We start from the raw sequence: 21,328 nt of genomic DNA, 5'->3' as shown, positions 1-21,328 counted from the left end.
TATTCCTGCCCGTACCGTCAAGGCTCAAGCGACAAGCACGGAATTATTCGTGGATACAATGGAATCCAACCGGTTTACCATATGTAAAGGATGGTAGATTGAATGGCACAGAACCATTTCCGCTTGTTTACTCGAGGCTCGGCTCCACTTCATTCGGTCAATCTAGATTCTAGTCAACCGAGTGGTACAATCGTCTCACACTGTTTTCCACAGCGTGCCCATTGTTTCTGTTACGAGAACTTCTTGCGAAGTCGTTTTTTTGTTGGTATGATTGCAGATTTCCATTTCTTTGCAGTTTTTGGTTAATTTACCGTGCGTTTTGAACAAATTTTGTATCGCTTTCAAGACATTGCTGGCACGTTCACCATCAAGGCATCACTCGTTATTGTTAGCAGAAGTTGCAGAACCACACTTCACCAATGTGGTTTGGCAATGTTGCCATATAACACGATCTCGCTGTCAAGCCCTGCAGATGTGCTCATCGAACTTTGTAGGTAAGTGATTATTAGCAATAAAGTGAAGTAAGCTCCGTTGTCCTAGTTTTTGTCGTTATCTTTTGCTCATTATTCGTACGGATCTGCCAGATGCTTCTTCACTGGCTGACGCCAGATTAATAAGCTCAATGATTATAATGAGTCAATAAGGTGTTCTGATGTATGTCTGTCTTCCTTCTGTCTTTTACACGTGCAATAATCAAGATTGTTATATTTGATAAAAAATGAGGCAATTTCTGTTGTATTATCTGCTGCATACAGTTAGACTGTTAGTGTTAGAGCATTTTCCGCAGTAAACCATCGAACACTGGCTGCGCGCGGATGTAGACTGTAGAGTCACTATGGGATTGGCAGCGTGAGTGATCAGCAAGGCATCCTATTCGTGCCACTCGTCTCTCCTCGGCAGCCGCGACCGTCAGGTGGGTTTGGTCTTTATCCTTGATGTCCTCCTGAGGCTGTTATTAACAAAAGAAAAATCCTTCAGTCTGCGTAGTTTTTCCGTTTTTAAAAATTAACGATTTTGACAGTCACAGCGGAAGGCCCAGTCCCAGTGCAAATTGCAGCAGGCTTTCCTTTTTAATTGCTTGTGTGCTGCTTGCTCCACTTACATAATGCGTGCCGTGCTCTCTTTTCAGCACTGAAAGGATGACATCGACAGAGCTGCGGGTGGGAAATAAGTATCGACTAGGAAGGAAAATTGGTTCCGGATCGTTTGGTGACATCTATCTCGGTATGTGTGATGTGTAATGTAGGATTATTTATTATTTACAATTTTTTAATTTCCATTATTTGTTAAATATGTAGATTGCGAAGCTTTCCAAAATTTTGCTGGTTACGTTTAAATTTTTGTGTTAGTATTACGTATCACTGTACAGATGCAATAAGCTTCCTGTGTTTGTGACATTTCAATTTGGTATGGCTTTCCATATCCCCTTATTTTTTTGTAGAATAAAATTTGTATATTCATATCGGTTTAATTTATGCTTGAATAACAGTATGATAGTGTAAATATTACAGTGAAAGAAATGAAATCTTTCGTCATTCCCTTCATTAGCAACTGTATTGACTCACAGTCTCACGATAATAAATAATAATTTCACCGGTCAGTTTTTGTACGGCATTTTTCCTTTGAATTTGCAGGTACGGATGTCACGACCGGAGAAGAAGTTGCCATTAAGTTGGAATACATCCGAACTAAGCATCCGCAGTTGCACATCGAGAGCAAATTCTACCGAATTATGCAAGGAGGAGGTGAGAACAACAAATTTTTGACAATTATTAGCTCAGGATGTGAACATATACGCGTAGTATCACGTGCAGTTGCATAATGGATGTTTTACTCGTATTATTCGGTTTACTATTATGGCATTGTACATAATAAGAAAATGATCCCTTCAACATCGGTAACACGTGAGTTGTAGTGGGAATACCTATTATAAAATGGTGCGGAGCGGAGGGCGACTATAACGTGCTGGTTATGGAGTTGTTGGGGCCTAGTTTGGAGGATCTGTTCAACTTTTGCAATCGCAAATTCTCATTGAAGACTGTGTTACTTTTGGCTGACCAATTGGTAAGAATTGGGTTCCTAATTTTAATTATTGGTTAGAGTTTTGAGTCGCATTTTCTCGTTTTTCAGATCTCACGAATTGAGTTTGTCCATAATAAGAACTTTATTCATCGCGATATAAAACCGGATAATTTTCTCATGGTAAAAACACTTTCATCGAAATCCATGAGTGCAACAACATAAATTGTTATCGTACATTAGGGTCTCGGTAAAAAAGGAAATCTTGTGTACATTATCGACTTTGGTTTGGCAAAGAAGTATCGGGATCCACGAAGCCATCAACATATTCCTTACCGAGACAATAAAAACCTGACTGGAACCGCACGATACGTTTCCATCAATACACACAAAGGAATCGGTAAAAATTTTGGTTGTGTGGTTTCATGAATGTTCATCCCTTTTTATGCTACGGTAGTGTTCTTATCGTTTTACTTTGCAATATTTTAGAACAAAGCCGGCGTGACGACCTTGAAGCTTTGGGATATGTCTTGATGTATTTTCAACGAGGATCCCTCCCGTGGCAAGGATTGAAAGCCAACAATAAACGGCAGAAATATGAGAAAATCAGCGAAAAGAAAATTGGCACTCCTGTGGATGAGCTCTGTCGTGGTTATCCCCGTATGTTTGTTTGATTGACAGATTTTTAAGTGATTCGTTTTACCCATGTCTATGCTGCAGGTGAATTCGGTCAGTATTTGGATTATTGCCGCAGTATAGATTTTGATATGAAGCCCGATTACCTTTACCTTCGCCAAATGTTCCGCACCCTATTTTCCCGTAGCGGTTACACATACGATTACAATTTCGATTGGCACGCCAAGACAGCTGTACGAGTATTATTTTAAATGATCATTAGTCTACAGAGGTGGCAGGACTTCGAATGTCATTGCGTTTGCGCTTAGGGCTCTGCTGCTGGATCCACAAACACGCTAGTTAGGAAGGACGATCTTCCTGGCCTGAGTACGTCCGGGAATTCCGGAGGGAGACGTGTCGATAATATGATCTCGCCAAAGAATGATAGCACAGGTAACTTACAGATGGTAGAAGTAGAGTGATAGTACAACTGTACAAGTACATAATACTCGTAGCATAGAAACATTTGATGCCGCGTGTGGGATATTTCGGTAAAACAGTAGGTTCTGTTGAGAACAGTTGGTTGATTTTCAGTTCCTTTGTGATGGTAATCGTGGAATGAACCAATGTATACCTGTACAAGTTGAACAACTATACCAGGAAGTTATTTAATTTTTTTTCAAGTTCAAGTGTAAATGGCTTTTAGCTTGTACAATTTGTCAATAAAACAATTAAAAAAAATTTTTTCTACTGTTGCAGGTTGGAATGGTGCATCGATCACCACGAACCCTGCCACAAGCGGGCTTTCAAAACCGAGTACGGGTAAAACTCCGGTGCCGCCAATGGGATCTAATAATACTCGCTATCGTGCGACTAATTTAGTACGGAACAGTCGAGGTCTCGATCAGGTCACGCCCGAACAAGCATCCCGTTTGGCACAACGGGGAAATGCGAAAACGCAGTACCTGTTCGGCACGCGATGATGGGCTGTTGAACTACGAGTTATTGTGTATCTCGGACTTCAAAAGAAGTTGTGGCCATTCCTACTTTCGCGTTAACCTTCGTTGTCGAGCCAGTTGACCTCTACACATGTTCTGGAACTCGTAGCTTTTCGGCTGTTTAGCCGAACAGTTTGCCAGTACGTGCACGGTTGTTTAGCATTGAAACATTTTGTACAACTGGTTTTTGAGTACTTTGATATCCTTTGTTACTCACATTTTGATGCTGATGAGAGCTGCATGTTCAGCACGCTCTTTTTGTTGATGATGCGTAAGTGAACTGCTAAATTCTTACTTTTTGACTACTTTTTTACTTTTCACTGTATAGTTGCTTGATGACCTTAAGCTTATCGTCAATGGACGCGTGGCTGGTGTCTTAACATCTTGACGAATTTCAGATCAAGAAATAATTTCGCCAGAATACAGGGTTGTTGAATTTTCTGTGGTCTGCAGTGCCCTGTGACCTGTCTTTTTTATACCTCTGTCTTTTTTTGTCTTTTTTGTCTAGTTTTTCATCACTTTATATTACCATAGCAAAATAATAGACTTCATTGATTGATCCAGGTGACCTGGTGAGGCCTTTACAGTCAGATTTTTCTCCAAAACTTTTGCATCGGGGCATTGGCACTTCTTGAACATTGCCGACAGTTGTTTTGATTGTAGAAATTATAAGAAATTTGCAGTTACTACAACAGTAGTACACAATGTTATAAAATTATTATTATAATTACCGTATTATCGTAATCTTGTTACGTCATACAGTCATGCAAGTACATAATGCAACTCGTACTGTACGTAACATCGACCTCCGTACAAGATGTCACCATTTCGGGAGGAAGGCGCGGAAACACCTGCTTACGACATAATAGTTTCGTGACCGCAGTGACGCAGTACTTACGTACAGTACGTACTTATTCCCCATGCTCTGGTAACCACTGTGCTGCATGGTAGCATTGACCAGTGCACAGGCATTGAACTGTCGCAGGCGGCAGGCAGTTGCGGAGATCAGGATTCTTTTATTTTACGGTTAGATAATTTTGGGGGAGGTGAAAATAACGCGGTCGATATTTTTTTATTTCTTCTGTTTATTGATCCTACCCGGTACGTTTTTGTGGTTGGGTATCAGGTGTACTAACTTAGTTGTTGGTGATTTTTGGAAATGGCATTACAAAAATCGATGTTGATGGGGCGCGTTTTTGTGTCTGTTTTGATTGTTCTTTGTTCGCGCTTTCTGGGAGCTTTTGCTTCCTCGTCAACACTAGAAAAAGAATCAGAACGTACCAACATTTTGGCTGTCCCGTGGAGCGATTTGTCTTTTAATTCTTTGCAACCACCTTCCTGTAAGTCGAAGCCGTCACCGTGATGTGTGTGTGGCTTTTCTGAGTCGGTCACGTTTTGTGGAGATTTCTGACACTCAGTGTTTATCTTGTGTACAGTTGTCCCGACTTGCGCGTTTTCTGTTGTTCCTGTACACGCGGAAGAAGAGCCGACGAAAGGAATATTCGTACAGTTCAAATTAGGGAAATACAATTATATTGCCCGTGCTTCGCTGCATAACGGAAAATACTGCACCATCGACGTTTTTCGTCTGGATGTGTTGTCCACGGGAATTCGGTTTGAATTGATAGCGTCGACAAAGCTGCAGTATGAACCACTTGGAATTAAGGTCAGTGGTGGAAATCTGCGTACGCAGTTTATTTTGTCGGTACAGGTTCGGAATGTTGATTTTACTGAAAAACTTTTCTACCGGGCGTTTTGTTGCATTTTGTATCGTTTGAAACTATTTTAACTCTAATTGTTATTTACTGCATTAGTTTTTGCGGGGCGAAGGCTTTTTAATTCGAATAACTCAGTTTGGTAGGTAAGTACTAATCACTAATCAGAGTAAAATTTAAAAATTAATGGGAAACACTCAAATTACTGACATCTGATAATTTAGAATAATTTCCTTGGTTTCGAAATGTTTATGTTGGCGGATATTGGTCTGACCAGACAAACTGTCGGCGGTTAACCGCAGATGCCGTTTTGACAGGCCGCATCGTGCGACGACACGGAAGCGTATATCGTTGTCCTGATTACCAAAGATGGCATCGGATCCGATGTGCAGCTTTTGGTATTCAAACCAGTGGAGCCGGGAAACATGGAGGAATACGTTATTGCGCACAATGCCCAGTTGTCGGGATTGAAAGGTGTCGCCGACATCAGCATAAGTTGCTACAAAGAACAAGTTATTTTCGCCTTTGCCCAGTCGACCACCCTATCTCCGTCGCGACCTAAGGAAGTGACCAGGTACGTGGGAAAATCATTATACATTTTGAAATCACTGGAATTGTAGCTTTGTAAACAGCTGCGAACACATGCCCTTAGAAAAGGAATGGGAGGCTTAAAAAAATGGAATGGCTTAAAAAGGAATGGCTTTAAAAAAAAATGTAGTTAAGACAAAACTACCGAGATTGAATATATGTATTAGAAGAAGTGTGGTAAATTGATGGTTATTAATTTAAGTATGTTTTTCCAAAAATTTAGAATAAGTTTGCAACCGCCTGCTTTTTTAGTTCGGTTCATGTTTGGAGTCCTTTAAGCCGCTCTGTGATCTCATCAATGACCGCGGATACCGTTAATTCCGTATCAGTTGTCGTTTTCGAAAGTGGCCAGTGCTTGATGATCATATTCGCACAGAACAGTAACGGAGGGAGCGGTGGTCCCTTGGACACACTTCTGTATTGTCTTTCTTCCGGTAAGCAGCTTCCTTACTTGCCCATACACGTTGTTTTTGTAAAGAAATTTTAATTTTTCGAAACTTGAACAAATTACGGTTTCTAGCACACGCAAAATGATAAATAAAAAATTATATTTTTTTTCTCCTCATTTGTGAATTTGGTACAGTACAATAATTGTATTTCACAGGATCGCCCACGGAGTGGAAACTCGTTTTAGCTCAATCACTAAAATTGTGTGAAGTGAATGGAATGGAATTGTACACTAATCCGAAGCGTGAACTCGGGTTATTTGTGGCCATATCGAAAAAATCCTCTAATTTTAAATTCTGCCCAAGCACTCCTTTGACTATGAAATGGAACGGCAATGAGTTTGTCCCCATTAAGAATTTGACCGTGAAGGGCGTTTCTGATTTCTATCATTTCCCATCGCCGTGCTGTAATATCGTGCTTGCTCAGCACACCGGCAACGAGGTACGAGTAAATTAAACGACATTCACAAATTTGCCGTATTTGGCTCGTTTCCTTACCTTTCTACCCTTGTGTGTTTGATATATTAGAGATCCCTTAGCGTGTTAGGATCATCTGAATCACTCTTCGAAGACGTTAAAAAAGTGGACTTTCTTTTTGTGGAGGATCGCAGTTTCTTTCTGATATCGTTTTCCAGCAGCTCTCATCAAACACCTCTGCAAGAGTTTGTTTGTGATCGACGGGCTGGTCGGAAGGCAAAGACAGCATTTGGTGCGGGAGGGACACCGGTTGTGCCGCTAGAAGTGGGTGCCGGCTATGGACTGCCAACGCCACCTTTACCTCCAGCTGCTGGTAAGAATTTGATAGTAATACTGTACCTTGTAAGTTGTAGGCTTTGATCTGACAATATCCTTAAAGTTAGAAACGTAAAACTAGTTTTTAAAATGTTTGCAAAAAAACAATTTACCTATGCAGTATTTTGAACGCAGACCCAGCCGCTTACATGACACCACCGCCCATCATGCCTCCAGAAATTCCACTGGTGCGAAATAATCGAAGCGGAGTCTTACCGCCGCAAATGAATATGGCAGGGCGAGTTTTCAACCCGCTGGCTAATATCACCGGACCTTTAAACACAAGCGCAGTTATTTATCCTAATCCTTCTCCATTTGCACCTCCGAAACAAATGCCCGTAATCCGACTCGAATCGGGAGTTAGTTCAATGGTTAACCGGTCCAGGAATGGTCGAGTACCGAGACCTTACGTCTACCGCCTTGGAAAGCAGAGTAAGCCGGTTTGATAATGCCATTTACAGTAGATTGAATGTGATGTGGATTTACTATTGGCGAATGTTTGGTCGTTTGCAGCGGAAACAATTGTTGTTTCCTACTGAGCAGTGGTTCAGTCTTTCGTTTATACTAATCTTTGGTTTTTTTATTGTGATAGTCCAACTGTTTTTCTGCTTGATAGACGGCACAGCAGTTTTGAGGAGACCTGGTGTTCCCAACAACAAAGGTATCCCCGTTGCCGCCAAAGTGCAAGTGAAGCCGTTGGTGCTGCAACCGAAAACTCTGCCTGTTGTACACCAAGAAAGAAAAGTTTATTCTCGCGTACTGAACCCCAATCCCCAACGTCCATTCCCTCCCGGCCGGAATATGACCAGTGGGCAACGTAGGAAGGGGCCGGGGGTTGTGCGCCCCGTCATGCAGTCTGGTCCAGTGAAATTGCTTCCTGCTTCCCAAAGGATGAAGCCGATGCCTCGTATTCATTACACGGATATGAGCGATATATCGAATGAAATGGCCTATGTTAAAATATCGCGGCCAGGACTCAGAAATTTCTCTAATGATTTCGACGTGCAGGAGAAACAGCAGCCGTTTTTACCGCCGATAACGCTTTAAATCGTGTCCCGATCTGGACCACTATAATCCGATGGCATTCTTGCACGGATTGAACGGGGAGACTGGGATGCATATGCATGATCTCAACACAGCTGGAAAGTTGTATAGATTTACGGATACGCTGCCTGCAGCAACTCTTCAGACCGCCCGGTGTTACTGGACATTTTTACCTTAACTGTGATTTCCTTTGTGATTTTGTTGTTTGAAATGTAGTTTTATTATAAAAGCTTTGCTGCAAACGGTATGCTTGTTTGAAGCCTTTACCTTCGGTATGTACTCTTTTGGTTTTGATTGTGTAATTACATTATTTGGATTTTTTCCATTATATTGCAGCATTTGCTTGAATTTTGTGAGATATTTGTAAATCACGGCTTTTGACCAATAATAAATTTTTTATTCTTTACGGTAGAGGTGACTTGCGTAGTATACAAACACCGCCAACTATTCGTCGGCAGTACAATGGCAATCGTTACTGAGCCGACCATAACGCATTGGCATTAGCAGTCAATATCACGGTCAGTAAGAACACTTCAAACCTCAGTAAAAAATGACATTCAACAACGGAACAAGGCAGCAAATGTAAGAAAAAAATCAAGAACTACGATTAAAAATCCCCAATCACAATGATCAGGATATCTCTCAGTAAAACCGACTACATGTTGGTTTTGTTGCCAGCAAAGAGACACTGCATTCGATGAATCTCTTCGGACAAACAACAAGTCAACGGTAAAGATTAAGAAAATCAAATAGCGGTTAAAAAAGAGGACAAAAAATAGAAAAACATCTCTTTCGGTAATTCATTTCACCCTAACATCCCAAATAACCATTAATCCATCCATACCGGTAGAACAAATTGTTGTGTCGTTTTTGTTTGACGAAGCCATCGAAAGTTGCCTAATAATTGGGCATACATTCAAAATTCAAATTATGGAAACTATTACTTATTGTTTATTAAAAATAAAACACTCACGTTATGGTGTTCTGATGTGTTGTATCTAAAAGGACATCAACATTTTCGCTAGTTGCCCGCTTATCCATATCTGCGAACTTCTTCAAAGCACTAGAACAAAACGCACAATTCTGATTACAAGATAACGCCAATAAAGATGCAGGGCAGCGAAACAATACCTAAATCCCCCAGTTTCTCGCTTCTGAACTTGGTCCACTTTCATTTCAAAAGCAAGCTTCCCGCTTTGGTCATATTTGTACAACATAGGACAGCAGTCATGGCCCTGGCAAGCAATTGGTAAATTTCGTTAAACAGAGCCACAATAATCTGATTCCACGTTATTTCCGCTTCTTACAGCCGCAAGTATATGGTTCTCCCTTAGCCAAATGCAGGCCATAAACGGTAGGAACATGGTCCTCTGGGTGACGGCATTGTTGACGTCACGCTTGGAGTCCACCACCGAGATAGAACTGTCATGCGACACCCAGGCTAGCTTGTCACCAGAAGGTGAGAAGCGTACATCGTGTGTCCAGCCACCTGATACACAAATAATGCAGTAGCCATATTTCATGCCTGAGTGCGGACGATGATTGCGCCTGTCACCATTTCACTTACCGGACCGGCTGTATTCGCTGAGCATGTTGGCAAACGTAGTCTTATCTCCCCATGATGAGGGCGATGGTTTATCGTCGACCTCTTTTATGTACGCTGAGAACACTCTACAGTAATTTATTCGATGGATTTTAATACACTAAACTGATTTCATTTGCTCAGTTCGTAACGTACCGAGTAGTGAAATCTGTAGCTCCAACTGCTAACAAATAATTATTGGGGTGCCAATCTATGGACGTAACAGTGGATCGGATCGGCTTTTTTATGTGCTTACTAAGCCACCTAAAACACAGGAAGCTTGTGGGTCACATCGCTCACATGCACAATGATCATTGTGTAGCTTTAACATGCATTATAGTAATTAATACAGTATTTTTAATACCGTAAAATGATTTTACTACTGTTTATTCGATGCCTCATTGCCTACAGAGTATACTTAAAGGGCTAACGAAAAATTAATAATTATAATATAATATCTATAAAGTATAATTATAATATAATATAATATATATAATTAATTTTAATTATTTTTAAATTGTTAACTAGCTTGCAAAACACAATTCATATTTTTTGCAAGAATCACTTAAAGCTTACACAACAAAAACAACTTTGCATTTCCTAAAAAAAGTTTCAGTCAGCGTACGTAGGTGTCCAATATTTACAATTACGATCAGAGAGCAGGAGATAACGCCCACCCTTGTTTACGAACTTTCAAAAAAGCTTTAATCCACCCATTCTAGTAGTGAGTAATTGAGTCACCCATATTTTTCCTCCTTAATCTCATGCCGAACACCGCCAATAAAATGAAATGGCTAAGTAAACCAAACCCTTTAACAAAAGCGAACCGCAGTCGCTTTTAATTAGGATTTAAGATCAACAAATACTCAATTATAAGGAAATTTCTAATTCCACAAAAAACTGTTTAATATAAATTTCTCTCCAACTGTCGCACTATCTCCGTTACTGTCTTGCAAAACTGTACACCGAAGCCAGAGAAAGCAAATTTTTTCTTGGATAAATTCGCAAAAGAAAAGAGCTGCGGCGCCCAGTTCGGGAATAGTAATTGAGTGACGATCACTCACGACTCACCAGTCGTTTTCCTCATCGAAGTAGCATACTGCGACTAATTTCGCTCCACATCCCACTGCGAACTTGTTCTCCTTAGGCGACCATTTGACGCACATAGCCGCCCTGTTTATCCTTAGCAGCACAAGGGATTTAGTCCATAATCCATTGCTCAATGTCCACACGTACGCATTTCTATCCGCCCCACAAGTGACGATCCTGTTGGTATTCGGAGCCCAGTCTATACTCGTCACTCGGAGGTCGTGGGCCGATAGTGTTGCTATTGTACTCCAATGCCCATTGTGATTTTTGCAGATGATTACATCATTACTGTTTAAACTGAAGGCAATTTCTGCAAAATGACCAAGCAGATAAGTACTGATGATAAAAAATCAAAATGGTACAGCTACAAGTCGACCAGTGTAAACATTGCTGCGTCCATGCTTGGCATTTCACTCCGCTAGTTACCCTGTATTCACAATCGAATTATCCATATCTACAACAGCAATACGTGTACATGCGTCCAGTACCTGTTCGATCCTTATTCCATGCGTGACAAGTGATAGGCTCTAAACCGAAACTATGAGCTTCTGCAACCTGATAATTCCCGTTTGACATATTTGAATGCACCATGTAGGAATATTATAATTTTGTAGGAAGACAAAATCAATCACAACGAAAAAAAAACGAAAAATTCTATTAATCCTTCGTAATTCGCAATTTGCAAAACATCCATGCAGCAAAACCAGACGGCAGACGGTTTTCGGCTTCCATCATCTCTATTCAAGCTGTGACGCATCGGAAGTGGGCGACAACACAAGGTCATAATCACAAAGATGCAGCTGCACACGCTGTGTTTGGTACTCTTGCATTGACTCTGCACTGATAAAAACGGCGCACTAGGTAATTACTTGGTAGTTCTGGTCCGAAAACCTTTTAAAATAAACAAAAATTACTTGTTTATTTTGTTTCAATTGCCGTAGTTTACACTTTACTGTATTTTACAGCCTATTATTAATAATTTTACGGTAATTATTTTGAGTCTCATTGTCAGCTGACGTGGTTGTTCAATAAAAGTAGTGCACACTGGACAGTAATATCTCATATCTGTATAAAGTTATGAGAACAGAGAACTGTTTATTTTTGTTTTGTTGAAGCATTTATTAAAAATTATGTGATTGGTTTAAGCCCTCGCTTATGTTTATGGCTTAAAAATTGGCTTAAAAATGCTTAAAAATGCGTTTTGGCTTAAAAATTATGTGATTGGTCTAATAACTAATAAATAATAACGTCTAATAAATAATAACGTCTAATAACGTCTTATTGACTAATAACTGATACTCTGTTAAAGTGTTAATAGTCTAATACTAATTGTAGGAAAAAATGTCAGAGTTATTTACAGTAGTGACGGATTGAGAAACACTTTAATACTGCTTTTGATTTTAACCGTGAGTTATCCAACCACAATGCCACACGTAAAAACGGTTCAAATTTCAAATTGCTGGCAGCGATTTTGTCGTAGTTCCTGTTATCATGCGCAACGATCACCACTGAATATGTCTGCTTATAACCGGTTCATTGGCGAGTTCCTGTCTGCATTTACGATTATTTGGACACAATTGTTGCGACTAGGAGCAATCTTTTTAGTGGAATAGTGCTGTTGCGCTTGTCCGCATTCCGCAAAATGCACAGGACTACCAGAGTTTTTCCGCAATGGATGTCTTTCTCGTTTTATGTCTTTTTTCTCATATATCTGAGCAGTTTTTGCTACGAATGTAAGAAGGCGGACGATAATAGCCATCATGAACGGGAAAGAGATCGGAGACCTCCTCCAGATGAACCGAAAGAAACACGACAACCTACACCTTGCGAAGGTAGGATGAAGAATCAGCTGTTTTATAACTGTATGAAATGAAATTATTATGAACACATTAAAAAATTAAGACATTACGACTTTTTTGTACTAATAATTCTTCTGATTGTAAATAATGTTATCGCAAATAACGTAGTTGTCACTTTTGGCCCTTTTTCGTGCTTATTCTTTACAGTTAGGCCTGTAACCGGTAAATAACGTATTAGTTATTTTTCGAACGATTCACCGTCAAATTAATATGACTGAAAACCTGAAGAACAAAGCATTCACTCCTGCTGCCGTTAATTTTCTTTCGCACTAATTTTTGTAATGACGTTGAGTCTAACAAAATATTATTGACATACCGGTATATGCATCTTTAATTGTAAAAAAAATTCTTGATAAATTTAGCACCGTTCTAATTACTGGTACTGTCTGCATTTTTTGTACAGTGAAAAATTTGAACGTATCAGTTTGCAGAGTACTAGTCCATGAAATGGAAGAAAAAATGCAAAAAACAGCAGCCAAATTGAAGTTGGATTTGGGATCGCGGCCGGAAGGGCCGGATTCGCGCAAGCTGGATTACAGTCGATCGTATGTGAAGTTTCACCGATTCGTAGTATTCCGTAGCAGTAGTGGAGTACCTTATTACGCTGACCAGTGTCCTGGATGGGGCTGTTCGGTGCTCGCCGTGCTAAATATTCAACTTATTGCTTACTCATCAATCGTTAGCCACTTACGTCTAGACAGTAATACTGATCTATCAGTAAAAATGTGACGCAGCAGTTATATTGTTTTTACGGTTTTATTACCAAGTTCCGCTATAATTTGCTTACTAGCTTTTTCTTGCAGGGAGCTTCGCTTGATTGAAATTTTAGACACTGCTTGTGACGATGTTAGCCAGTACTACGTGCATGTTAAGGATGGAATGCAGAGATTTGCCAAGCAGGAAAGCGAAACTCTGGATGCTCTGAACTCGTTGAGGTGTGTATTATGTAAAATTTTTGTAAAAAACCGTTTGCACTTTTATGAAAAATAACAAAGGGAGATCGTGAGTCTGATCTCATTTTCGTAAGCTGTCTTTCAAAACTGTTTGCCTTAAATGCGTAGACGAAAAGGAGTGAAAGTTGAAATTGGAATGCCATGGGAAATCGTGGACAAACAAGCGAATAAGGAAATAATGGCGCTAAAGCGTAAAGTAAGAATTGCTGGCACTATATACAGTGGAAATTCGGAAGCAAAATTAATAATATTACATTATTTTTTTTCCAGTGCGAAGAAGTGGTCGAGAAATACGAAGATGATCTGAGCGCTTGGTATTTTCAGCAACAAGATACGAAGCCGCTAACCGATTTTATATGCCGAGACAGACTGCTGAAGAAAGAAAATCAAAGTATGGGAACCATAATATGACATTTTTCGTACTGTGTAAATATTTCAGAATTCAGAGTAAAGCATTTCAATTTATCCAGCGTGTTTGGACGAGAAATGGCAGCCGTACGGTGATCGCCCTGTGACAACCGAAGAAGAGAAAGAGCAAGAACGAGAAGAGGGTCGGCAAAAAGTTAAAAAATGGAAGCAAGAAGAGCTAGAAGGGAAAGACAAAGAATGGCAAGAAATCAAAAACCGAAAAATGGAGCTGTGAGGATACTCAATAGGGATAGAAAAAGAGAGGATGGATATTGAACTACGAGTATAGTACTTTATCATTTACTTTTAGCGTTTTTATTTATTTTTAATTGTGGGATCTGGGTTTGGACCTTTGATGAGATTGTGGCTTCCATTCTTTTTGCACTCGCATGCGTTTTTCTAATACGAAGCAATGATTTTACTGCACAGCCTCGCTTTTGCAGCTTATGGTTAGCCAGCGGTGAGCCGCGATAACAAATTGCTCAACTGCTTATCACAGAAATCCAGTGGTGTTTTTTCATCCTGCAATCACAATTTAATTTAGCTTGCTGTCATTTCAAAACTGGACCAAAATTTATAAAACAGGTACTGCTGATATGCTACTGATACGAGTTGATTTGAATCTTAAAGTATCAGGAATATCGTAATTATTGTTAGTTAGTATTAATAATTACTGTACCTTGTTTTTCATTTCAACTGACGCGCCATTTTCTGCCAGTATTCGCGCAACATCTGGATTTTGGGATTCACAAGCTACGTGTCTGCGTTAAAAAAATCACGACCATAATTGATGAGCCTTTTAACGAAAAGATTAACGAAGTCTATTAGCGAAAAGCCTCTATTAGTTGTAAAATTTTATACCCACGGCCAGCTGTAAGTGCACAAATAACTCACAATGGCGTGTTCCCGAAATTATCAACGGCGTTAACCGTTGCTCCGTTGTGTATCAAAAACCGGCATATGCGGCTGTGGCCCTGGGAAGCAGCCCGATGAAGAGGTGTGCTACCGGAATTATCCTTCACGTTCAAATGTGCACCCAGTTCCAAAAGAAGCTCAGCGATCTATAATACATATGTCAGTAAAGACTTCAATATCTTCTGGAAAAATTCGAAAAGGCGTACAGGGAGCTTATCCTTGGAGGCTGCGTAGTGGATCGGCTGCTGACCAGTATCATTCGTCTGCCGGATGTTGGCCCCTTTGGAGACCAGGTAGCGAACTAACTCCTCCTTTCCGGACGCAACGCTAATCAGCAATGGCGTCCAACCATTCTATGGCAATTTTTTTCATGAGGCATAAAATTACTCTCTAGTGATCAAAATAAATGAAAACAGGATCTCAAGACTCATTGCAACGATCAACTACCAGTAAAGGATAAACCCATCAAGTAGTAAGCATTTCCCCGAGTACAACAACTTGCAGCAAAAACGTTAGCTAAATGCTCGTTAACGACCAAAGCTGAGACACATCCGTTCACCTAGCGGTACTGCGGTAGTAACGGGTAGTTGCACGTTAAACTAGCGTTTTTCCTCAAGCTGTTTCACTCGGGTATTACAATATATAGAACAGTGACGCCATATAAGTACGCATATGAAAGCTCGATCTGTTGCAAAGAGTGATTTATTTTAACTGTAATATGCTAATTAGTGACTTATAATTACAACAAAAATTCCAGGTAAAGTTAAAAATATGCAATCGACAGTTAGTGCTGAAGGTATTACTAGTAAACCTTTAAAAGAATCAACGAAAAGCATTTTTAAGGAGCAATTAAGTTACAGTGGAACAGACGGTAACGATCACGGCTTACGAGTCCTACCTGATCAGGCTCGTCGATGGGAACGCCGAGATTAACCAAATACTCCACAAATTCTTTATGCCCGCCTGAACATGCCCAATGTATCGCTGCTCGACCGCTCTAAAATAAAAGAATTCAAGCTCAAAATGCAACGAATGGGATAATAAATGTGGGCATGTACTGTATTTACACTGTCGGTAAACATTACACTATCTAATGTGAAGTTGTACTGTATATTACAAGTTTGTGCTGCACTTACGAAAGGGAACTTCAAAGTTCAAAGTGTTCCTCTACATGTTTCATCCATCCAGGACGTTACAGTACGTGGTTCATTAGGACATACCTCGTCGGGCTTTGTCGCAGCTGACCTATCCTTTTCGATCACATCTTTGACTTCTTGAATCTTTCCGTCGTAAATTTTCTGTCCCAAGCTGGGCTGCCAGCTGCTTGCCAATCCAGGAAGTCTCTTCTCTCCAACCATATCATCAAAATTGAGTCAAAATCCCTGCACAGGCTGCTTTCAGCAAATGAGTTACTCAGCACTCAGCACAACGACAAGCCAAAACAAACGATTACTCCCAAATTTACTTATTATTCGCGTTTAAAAGTGAAAAGAAATATGAATCGAACTAGCCGTTCGTAGCGCAAAAAAAAATTTGGTCCGTGAAAGTGTTTTGTGCTATTTAACTGTGTAGCGGTGCCTTCTATCAAAAACTGAAATATGCTTTGTCACGGAGAAAATGATAAGCCAAAAACCACAACAACGGCATGACGTCAGGCGGCTAAACGACATACAGCCGCATACATACTCGCTCGTCGTCAGCTGTTTCGTCTCCACTCTCCAATTTTCTTTTATTTTTTGCCAGTTCCTTCCATTTTTATAACATTTTAGCCGCTTCGTTCTATGTAGTTTGAAGTATTGCTTTGCTAGTTACAAAATGGTTTTAACTTTTGCTGTTGCGACGAAGTTTAAACGATAACGGCGCAGCAGGCGCGCTTTTATTATCGCTGCTTTAGAATGGAACGAAGCCTCAGTGAAATTGGCGCTTTCGTTTCGTCTCCCTACTATTTTTCTTCTCTTCCGACAGTGGATCCCTCGCCTCAGTCACCTGTGGAGGAGTCACTATCTATAACGCCATCAGCAGCTGCTTGTGCGGACCGTCCGGCGATGAGATCCGCTGTGCAGCGAATAGCTTTAACTTCTGTGTTTTACGCAGTTCCTTGTCAGACCCTTGCACAGGCGCTGCTAGGGAAAATTCTGGTCAGGCAGCTCGAAAGTGGCACTCTAATCAAAGGGAAGATCGTCGAAACCGAAGGTAAAATCACTCGTTTGCAGATATATTATGCACTCGTTTGGTGGAGACGTCAGACGTGAACTTAAATTTATAGTCGAATTTATTAACAGCATATCCCGGGGAAACGGATCGGGCATCCCATACCTTCAACGGGAAAACTAAGCGCAATGCAGCCATGTTTGCACAAGCAGGGACCGCGTATGTTTATTTTGTTTACGGCATGTATGACTGCTTCAACATCAGCGCTCTCGGTACGAAGGCCTACTTGCGCATTTAAAATTAAATAATTAAAGCAGATTCGTTTAGAACCCGGTGCTGGAGTGCTAATTCGCGCTATCGAGCCGCTGGACGGTGTGGAAGCCATTCGGAATTTCCGTAAAAACGGTGATCGTGTTAAACTGCTGCAGTTGTGCAATGGCCCAGGACGGTTATGCCAGGCCTTCAACATCACGACAGCTGTATTTAATGGGCGGGATTTGACGGAAAAACGGGAATTATGGCTCGAAGATGACACTACCCAGCAGCCGATCACGGTAGTGTCCGCGCCGCGGATCGGAATTGATTCATACGGCGCCGAATGGGCGGCTAAGCCGTGGCGCTACTATATTCTCGGCAACCAGTTTGTCAGTAAACGGGATAAGATTGCAGAGGCTAATTTGTCCGTAGAAGTTTTACGCCTGCCGAATTCAGAATCAGGAAGTGCTCGTCGAAAGCGCAAAAACAGGAGTGAATGAGAACTTCAAATGAAATGGCCAAAGTTGTGGTTGACTGTTTAACTGTGCCGGTATTGCGAGGGATTCTTATTTCTTAATTTTTTATTTGCTGCATTCCTGTGAATTCTTACATTTGAAAGCTTACCTGTTTTTAGATTCAGGGTTTGTTGAATTCGAAAATTAAAAACACAGAACCGTATTTGATACCGCGAAGATTTGTTTAAAAAGTGTCTGCCGCATGGACTTCTGAAATTGGATGTTACTAGTGCATCCGAAACAGTATTTTCGTTTTCTTTGTTTAAGAACTCTGGAATAAATATTTCAAAACGTTTTTAACAACTGCGAATGTGTCATCGGCCATCAGCTATCGCTACTGCAAAGGGAAAACACTCGAAATGGGAAAATAATTCGGCGATTGCAGTTATGCTAATTGCCGACGCCGCACGGTGATCTACAGTACGATTTACAATTACTAATTTTGTCATACCATAATAGTGAAGTGCTATGCACTGCTCTTACTGAATGCTACGATATGACATCACATGTGTTGCACAACATCAGAAGCGCGCTGTCATGGTCTGTGTATAATATACACAGACCATGGCGCTGTGATTTCGCAAGTTTTTGAGTGTTATGACTTCTGTGTTGTGGTTTCTCTCGTACTTCCCGTAATAAAAGTGAATTACCGTACTTTCCATTCATATTTTTATCTAAATATTCCACTGGTTATTTTAATTGTCGGTTGCTTTTCAGTATACTTACGATTTAGCATTTGTGATGCCGCATTTAAACTATGGTTCCCCTGTCATTGGCCCGGTAATTATACTGTACATGTCTGCAGCTCTGCATATCGTATAATTATGAGAAAGATAAGAAGGGTGGATTAAAGCTTTTAGGTTAATTTACCATATATTCATATCTATAGAAGTAGCGATGTCCACTTTGTTTTATTAATGGTTAGTAGTTAAAGGTGTTAAACTACAGTTTGCGCTGCATTCGCTTTCTAATATAGAGTAGATGTTTACGGTTTACCTATAACCTATCCCTTTTAAAACTTTCTTTTTTCGGAGACTGTGCCCTGCGTGTACGAGATTCCTGGTACATTACCTGATTACGGGATGTTCGTCATAGAAGGATTTGTTCCCTTTGATAGCCGAGGGTGCGCCGTATGACCACAGTGCGTCTGTGAGACAGAGATTCATGTCTTGCTTCCGCTTTCAGATTCGCTGTCAACCTACAGATGGGTCCATCGGTGAATCCCAGAGACGATGTTGCACTCCATCTGGGATTCTTATTGTCGCCCAATTCTCGCCTCTCCGTTAATACTATTCAACGGAACCAATGGGGAACGCCAATGGACTATTCATCCTGTCCAATGAATAAAATGGACGCCTTCCAGATTTTCATCCTCGTGCAGAGACGAGCTTTCATGGTGAATTTTTTTTCAGATTTCTGAATGTTAGGTTATCGTGTTAAACGTCACTGATGATTTTTTACAGATTGCATTAAATAATCAGCATTTTTGTGAATTTCCACACCGGATGGACCCTACACAGATCCGTGCCATCGCCATGGATGGCAGCGTAACGGTGAATGTTCTTCGTTTAGAATTTCCCGGTGGAGCTCAAACAGCCCAGGTACAAGTTTAAAAAACATTCAGTTATTCCACTTGTGCGAAGGAGAAGTTTAGATACATACTGCTAGTAATTTTAATACTGTGCTTAAAGAACGGTTGGCAAGAGACGTGTATTTGCTGCTTCAGATTACTTACAGGCTACAGTTAAAATATTGTTTCTGTCTGGGGATAGTCAAGCGCTGCCCGTACTGTTCGTACAGTTTTCGTATTGCGAATGGTTTTTTTCTTATACTGGAATATTATTTGACTGGATTTGGTGGTTTTTGTTGAAGTTGACAGTCAGCAAATTCGTTCAAATTGACATGCTATTACCTAGCCGGTCACGCAGTTACCTCTTGAAATGTTATGCGATAATATTGTAAATTTCTCCATTTTTTTGTGAATTTAGAATTCTTCGAATTCTTTGCCACCTCAGGCGCCGTTATACGGAAATTCTCAGTCAGGATTTCCTCCGATGCCGGCCTCATACTCAGGATTTCCATCGTCCAGTGCCCCACCGAACGGCGCTTACCAGACAACTGCACCGGAGTATGGAAGAATGCCGCAAAATCAGCGCTCCACTACGCCAGGAAGTTCGATGGCCAGTTTGCTTACGGTAAGTTTGTGTAAGTGTCACAGTAAATGGTTTGTTAAATCTTTGGTTTGTTTGTGGTTTGTTAAATCTGTCACAATAAATGGTGCTGCATCTGATTTTTGAAGCTGGTGCATAAATAAGTTTTGGTGTTGGTAAATTGAATACATGTAGAGCGGAGCAGCTTTGGGCGCGTTGGGAGGATTGGCGGCAAAAGCCGCGCCACTATTCTATCCCGGAATGAAGAAGAAAATGAAACATAAAGGTCGTAAACAGTACGGAATGTTTGGACCGATGGGCGGCAGCGGCAGCGGTATAGGTACGGGAAGCCTGCTGGGAACGGTAGGCAGCTTGATCGGTGGAGGGGGCCATCGTTATGGACCTGGTTATGGTCATCATGCGCACGGCGGTGGAGGAGGCCTACTGCCTGGTTTGGGATTGGGAGCGGCGGCTGGGCTAGGAGGAGCAGGCCTTGGCTACGCAATGGGACATCGCCACCATCATGGCGGACATGGTTACGGGCATCGGAGCAGTAGCAGCTCCTCCAGCAGCTACTCCAGTGACTCGGACTGAACCGGTGGCCCGGTGGGAACAACCTACAACAGTGCTAATCTGTCGTACTTTCTTGGATTTAAAGTTTTGATTTATGGAACTCTGTTTTTAAGGTACCATGATCTGTAAGCAGAATCTTCACTGGTAAAATCTTCGTTCGTGAAGTTGGTAAGAAAAGGATTTTCCTCTCTTGTTCTAATGTTGACGCTTTCGTAAAATGTCAATATTTTCGGTGACCGATGTGATTAGTGAACACAATACTAACAGGATGTCACAGATGTATAATAATTTTATTAAATTTTTATATTTTTTTGTAATTTGAAAAGTACGTTTGTAAATAGTGCATTTCGTGGTGCTACCGTATGTTTTTGTAATACCGTTGTGTACATATATATGCTGTGCGCGTGAGAAAAGCACGAGTGGCATAAATCATGGCTGTTAGCTCAAGTTGTGCGATTCGTGATGTGAGACTGTTGTCTTTTCCCTTATAAGTCTGTTTGCAGAATATAACTGAGTTTTTTGATTAAAAATTGATTGTTATGGATAATGGTGAGTGGGAAACGCAACAGTGGTTGCAGCCAAAAACCAAATCAATGCGTATAGTATCACTAGATCGATTCTCATTTAGCTGTCACTTGTGACGTTCAAAAAGCCGGATCGA

General features: G+C 40.8%; 6 protein-coding genes across 9 annotated transcripts; 4 read left to right on the top strand and 2 right to left on the bottom strand.

The window, feature by feature from the left end:
• The first annotated feature begins 155 nt into the window (after nt 1–155).
• LOC129584959 (casein kinase I-like) lies at nt 156–4,172 on the top strand. Its single transcript, XM_055477408.1, has 10 exons — nt 156–494; nt 1,130–1,224; nt 1,635–1,745; nt 1,916–2,064; nt 2,131–2,202; nt 2,263–2,419; nt 2,509–2,679; nt 2,740–2,888; nt 2,964–3,087; nt 3,394–4,172. Exons 1-10 carry the CDS (start codon nt 433–435, stop codon nt 3,615–3,617), a joined length of 1,314 nt encoding a protein of 437 aa, XP_055333383.1. The 5' UTR covers nt 156–432; the 3' UTR covers nt 3,618–4,172.
• Nucleotides 4,173–4,623: 451 nt separating this feature from the next.
• LOC129584956 (uncharacterized) lies at nt 4,624–8,596 on the top strand. Its single transcript, XM_055477402.1, has 8 exons — nt 4,624–4,972; nt 5,069–5,298; nt 5,665–5,921; nt 6,188–6,369; nt 6,540–6,823; nt 6,910–7,171; nt 7,309–7,605; nt 7,790–8,596. The coding sequence occupies exons 1-8, from the start codon at nt 4,792–4,794 to the stop codon at nt 8,218–8,220; spliced, it is 2,124 nt and encodes a 707-aa protein (XP_055333377.1). The 5' UTR covers nt 4,624–4,791; the 3' UTR covers nt 8,221–8,596.
• A 2-nt stretch (nt 8,597–8,598) lies between these two features.
• Nucleotides 8,599–11,617, bottom strand: LOC129584960 (actin-related protein 2/3 complex subunit 1A-B-like). The gene is made up of 8 exons (XM_055477409.1): nt 11,377–11,617; nt 10,871–11,198; nt 9,956–10,063; nt 9,785–9,888; nt 9,525–9,706; nt 9,349–9,452; nt 9,191–9,280; nt 8,599–9,114 (listed from the first exon to the last, which is right to left on the bottom strand). The coding sequence occupies exons 1-8, from the start codon at nt 11,477–11,479 to the stop codon at nt 9,018–9,020; spliced, it is 1,116 nt and encodes a 371-aa protein (XP_055333384.1). The 5' UTR covers nt 11,480–11,617; the 3' UTR covers nt 8,599–9,017.
• Nucleotides 11,618–12,181: 564 nt separating this feature from the next.
• On the top strand, nt 12,182–14,719 carry LOC129584961 (protein canopy 4-like). Of its 2 annotated transcripts, none has more exons than XM_055477411.1 (6): nt 12,182–12,720; nt 13,179–13,292; nt 13,551–13,682; nt 13,809–13,896; nt 13,971–14,091; nt 14,171–14,719. In XM_055477411.1, the coding sequence occupies exons 2-6, from the start codon at nt 13,195–13,197 to the stop codon at nt 14,341–14,343; spliced, it is 612 nt and encodes a 203-aa protein (XP_055333386.1). In that variant the 5' UTR covers nt 12,182–12,720; nt 13,179–13,194; the 3' UTR covers nt 14,344–14,719. The 2 variants fall into 2 exon arrangements, with proteins under 2 accessions (XP_055333386.1, XP_055333385.1); XM_055477410.1 differs by having other exon boundaries at nt 12,194–12,720; nt 13,172–13,292.
• Nucleotides 14,149–16,620, bottom strand: LOC129584963 (26S proteasome non-ATPase regulatory subunit 10-like). Its single transcript, XM_055477416.1, has 6 exons — nt 16,244–16,620; nt 15,922–16,020; nt 15,230–15,376; nt 15,003–15,169; nt 14,788–14,869; nt 14,149–14,630 (listed from the first exon to the last, which is right to left on the bottom strand). Exons 1-6 carry the CDS (start codon nt 16,379–16,381, stop codon nt 14,559–14,561), a joined length of 705 nt encoding a protein of 234 aa, XP_055333391.1. The 5' UTR covers nt 16,382–16,620; the 3' UTR covers nt 14,149–14,558.
• A 93-nt stretch (nt 16,621–16,713) lies between these two features.
• Nucleotides 16,714–21,196, top strand: LOC129584886 (fibroin heavy chain-like). Of its 3 annotated transcripts, XM_055477287.1 has the most exons (6): nt 18,512–18,724; nt 18,979–19,067; nt 19,130–19,340; nt 19,408–19,545; nt 19,933–20,139; nt 20,290–21,195. In XM_055477287.1, exons 1-6 carry the CDS (start codon nt 18,686–18,688, stop codon nt 20,686–20,688), a joined length of 1,083 nt encoding a protein of 360 aa, XP_055333262.1. In that variant the 5' UTR covers nt 18,512–18,685; the 3' UTR covers nt 20,689–21,195. The 3 variants fall into 3 exon arrangements, 2 of the variants coding, with proteins under 2 accessions (XP_055333262.1, XP_055333263.1); XM_055477288.1 differs by lacking the exon at nt 18,979–19,067 and having other exon boundaries at nt 20,290–21,196; XR_008689945.1 differs by lacking the exons at nt 18,979–19,067; nt 19,408–19,545; nt 19,933–20,139; nt 20,290–21,195 and adding exons at nt 16,714–17,216; nt 17,306–17,446 and having other exon boundaries at nt 17,502–18,724; nt 19,130–19,268.
• Nucleotides 21,197–21,328: the final 132 nt, after the last annotated feature.

Source organism: Paramacrobiotus metropolitanus, unplaced genomic scaffold (genome assembly GCF_019649055.1).
Source record: "Paramacrobiotus metropolitanus isolate TYO unplaced genomic scaffold, Prichtersi_v1.0 Parri_scaffold0000015, whole genome shotgun sequence".
NCBI classification, from domain to species: domain Eukaryota; kingdom Metazoa; phylum Tardigrada; class Eutardigrada; order Parachela; family Macrobiotidae; genus Paramacrobiotus; species Paramacrobiotus metropolitanus.
Note: the sequence above shows the minus strand (reverse complement) of the source record. Positions and strands in the feature narration are given on the sequence as shown.

Coding starts and splice junctions, on each gene's coding strand:
- LOC129584959 (XM_055477408.1), top strand. CDS start 433: ATGTTGCCATATAACACGATCTCGCTGTCAAGCCCTGCAGATGTGCTC. Junction 2,065..2,130: donor TACTTTTGGCTGACCAATTG/GTAAGAATTGGG, acceptor CTCGTTTTTCAG/ATCTCACGAATTGAGTTTGT. Junction 2,203..2,262: donor AACCGGATAATTTTCTCATG/GTAAAAACACTT, acceptor ATCGTACATTAG/GGTCTCGGTAAAAAAGGAAA.
- LOC129584956 (XM_055477402.1), top strand. CDS start 4,792: ATGGCATTACAAAAATCGATGTTGATGGGGCGCGTTTTTGTGTCTGTT. Junction 5,922..6,187: donor CGACCTAAGGAAGTGACCAG/GTACGTGGGAAA, acceptor CTGCTTTTTTAG/TTCGGTTCATGTTTGGAGTC. Junction 6,370..6,539: donor TCTGTATTGTCTTTCTTCCG/GTAAGCAGCTTC, acceptor TGTATTTCACAG/GATCGCCCACGGAGTGGAAA.
- LOC129584960 (XM_055477409.1), bottom strand. CDS start 11,479: ATGGTGCATTCAAATATGTCAAACGGGAATTATCAGGTTGCAGAAGCT. Junction 9,889..9,955: donor GCTACAGATTTCACTACTCG/GTACGTTACGAA, acceptor AAATTACTGTAG/AGTGTTCTCAGCGTACATAA. Junction 9,453..9,524: donor AGAACCATATACTTGCGGCT/GTAAGAAGCGGA, acceptor ATTGCTTGCCAG/GGCCATGACTGCTGTCCTAT.
- LOC129584961 (XM_055477410.1), top strand. CDS start 12,531: ATGCACAGGACTACCAGAGTTTTTCCGCAATGGATGTCTTTCTCGTTT. Junction 13,293..13,550: donor AAGCTGGATTACAGTCGATC/GTATGTGAAGTT, acceptor TTTTTCTTGCAG/GGAGCTTCGCTTGATTGAAA. Junction 14,092..14,170: donor GCTGAAGAAAGAAAATCAAA/GTATGGGAACCA, acceptor CAATTTATCCAG/CGTGTTTGGACGAGAAATGG.
- LOC129584963 (XM_055477416.1), bottom strand. CDS start 16,381: ATGGTTGGAGAGAAGAGACTTCCTGGATTGGCAAGCAGCTGGCAGCCC. Junction 15,377..15,921: donor CCATCGACGAGCCTGATCAG/GTAGGACTCGTA, acceptor AAATTGCCATAG/AATGGTTGGACGCCATTGCT. Junction 14,870..15,002: donor AATTTCGGGAACACGCCATT/GTGAGTTATTTG, acceptor TTTTTAACGCAG/ACACGTAGCTTGTGAATCCC.
- LOC129584886 (XM_055477287.1), top strand. CDS start 18,686: ATGCCGCATTTAAACTATGGTTCCCCTGTCATTGGCCCG. Junction 19,068..19,129: donor GTTCCCTTTGATAGCCGAGG/GTGCGCCGTATG, acceptor TTCCGCTTTCAG/ATTCGCTGTCAACCTACAGA. Junction 20,140..20,289: donor CGATGGCCAGTTTGCTTACG/GTAAGTTTGTGT, acceptor GAATACATGTAG/AGCGGAGCAGCTTTGGGCGC.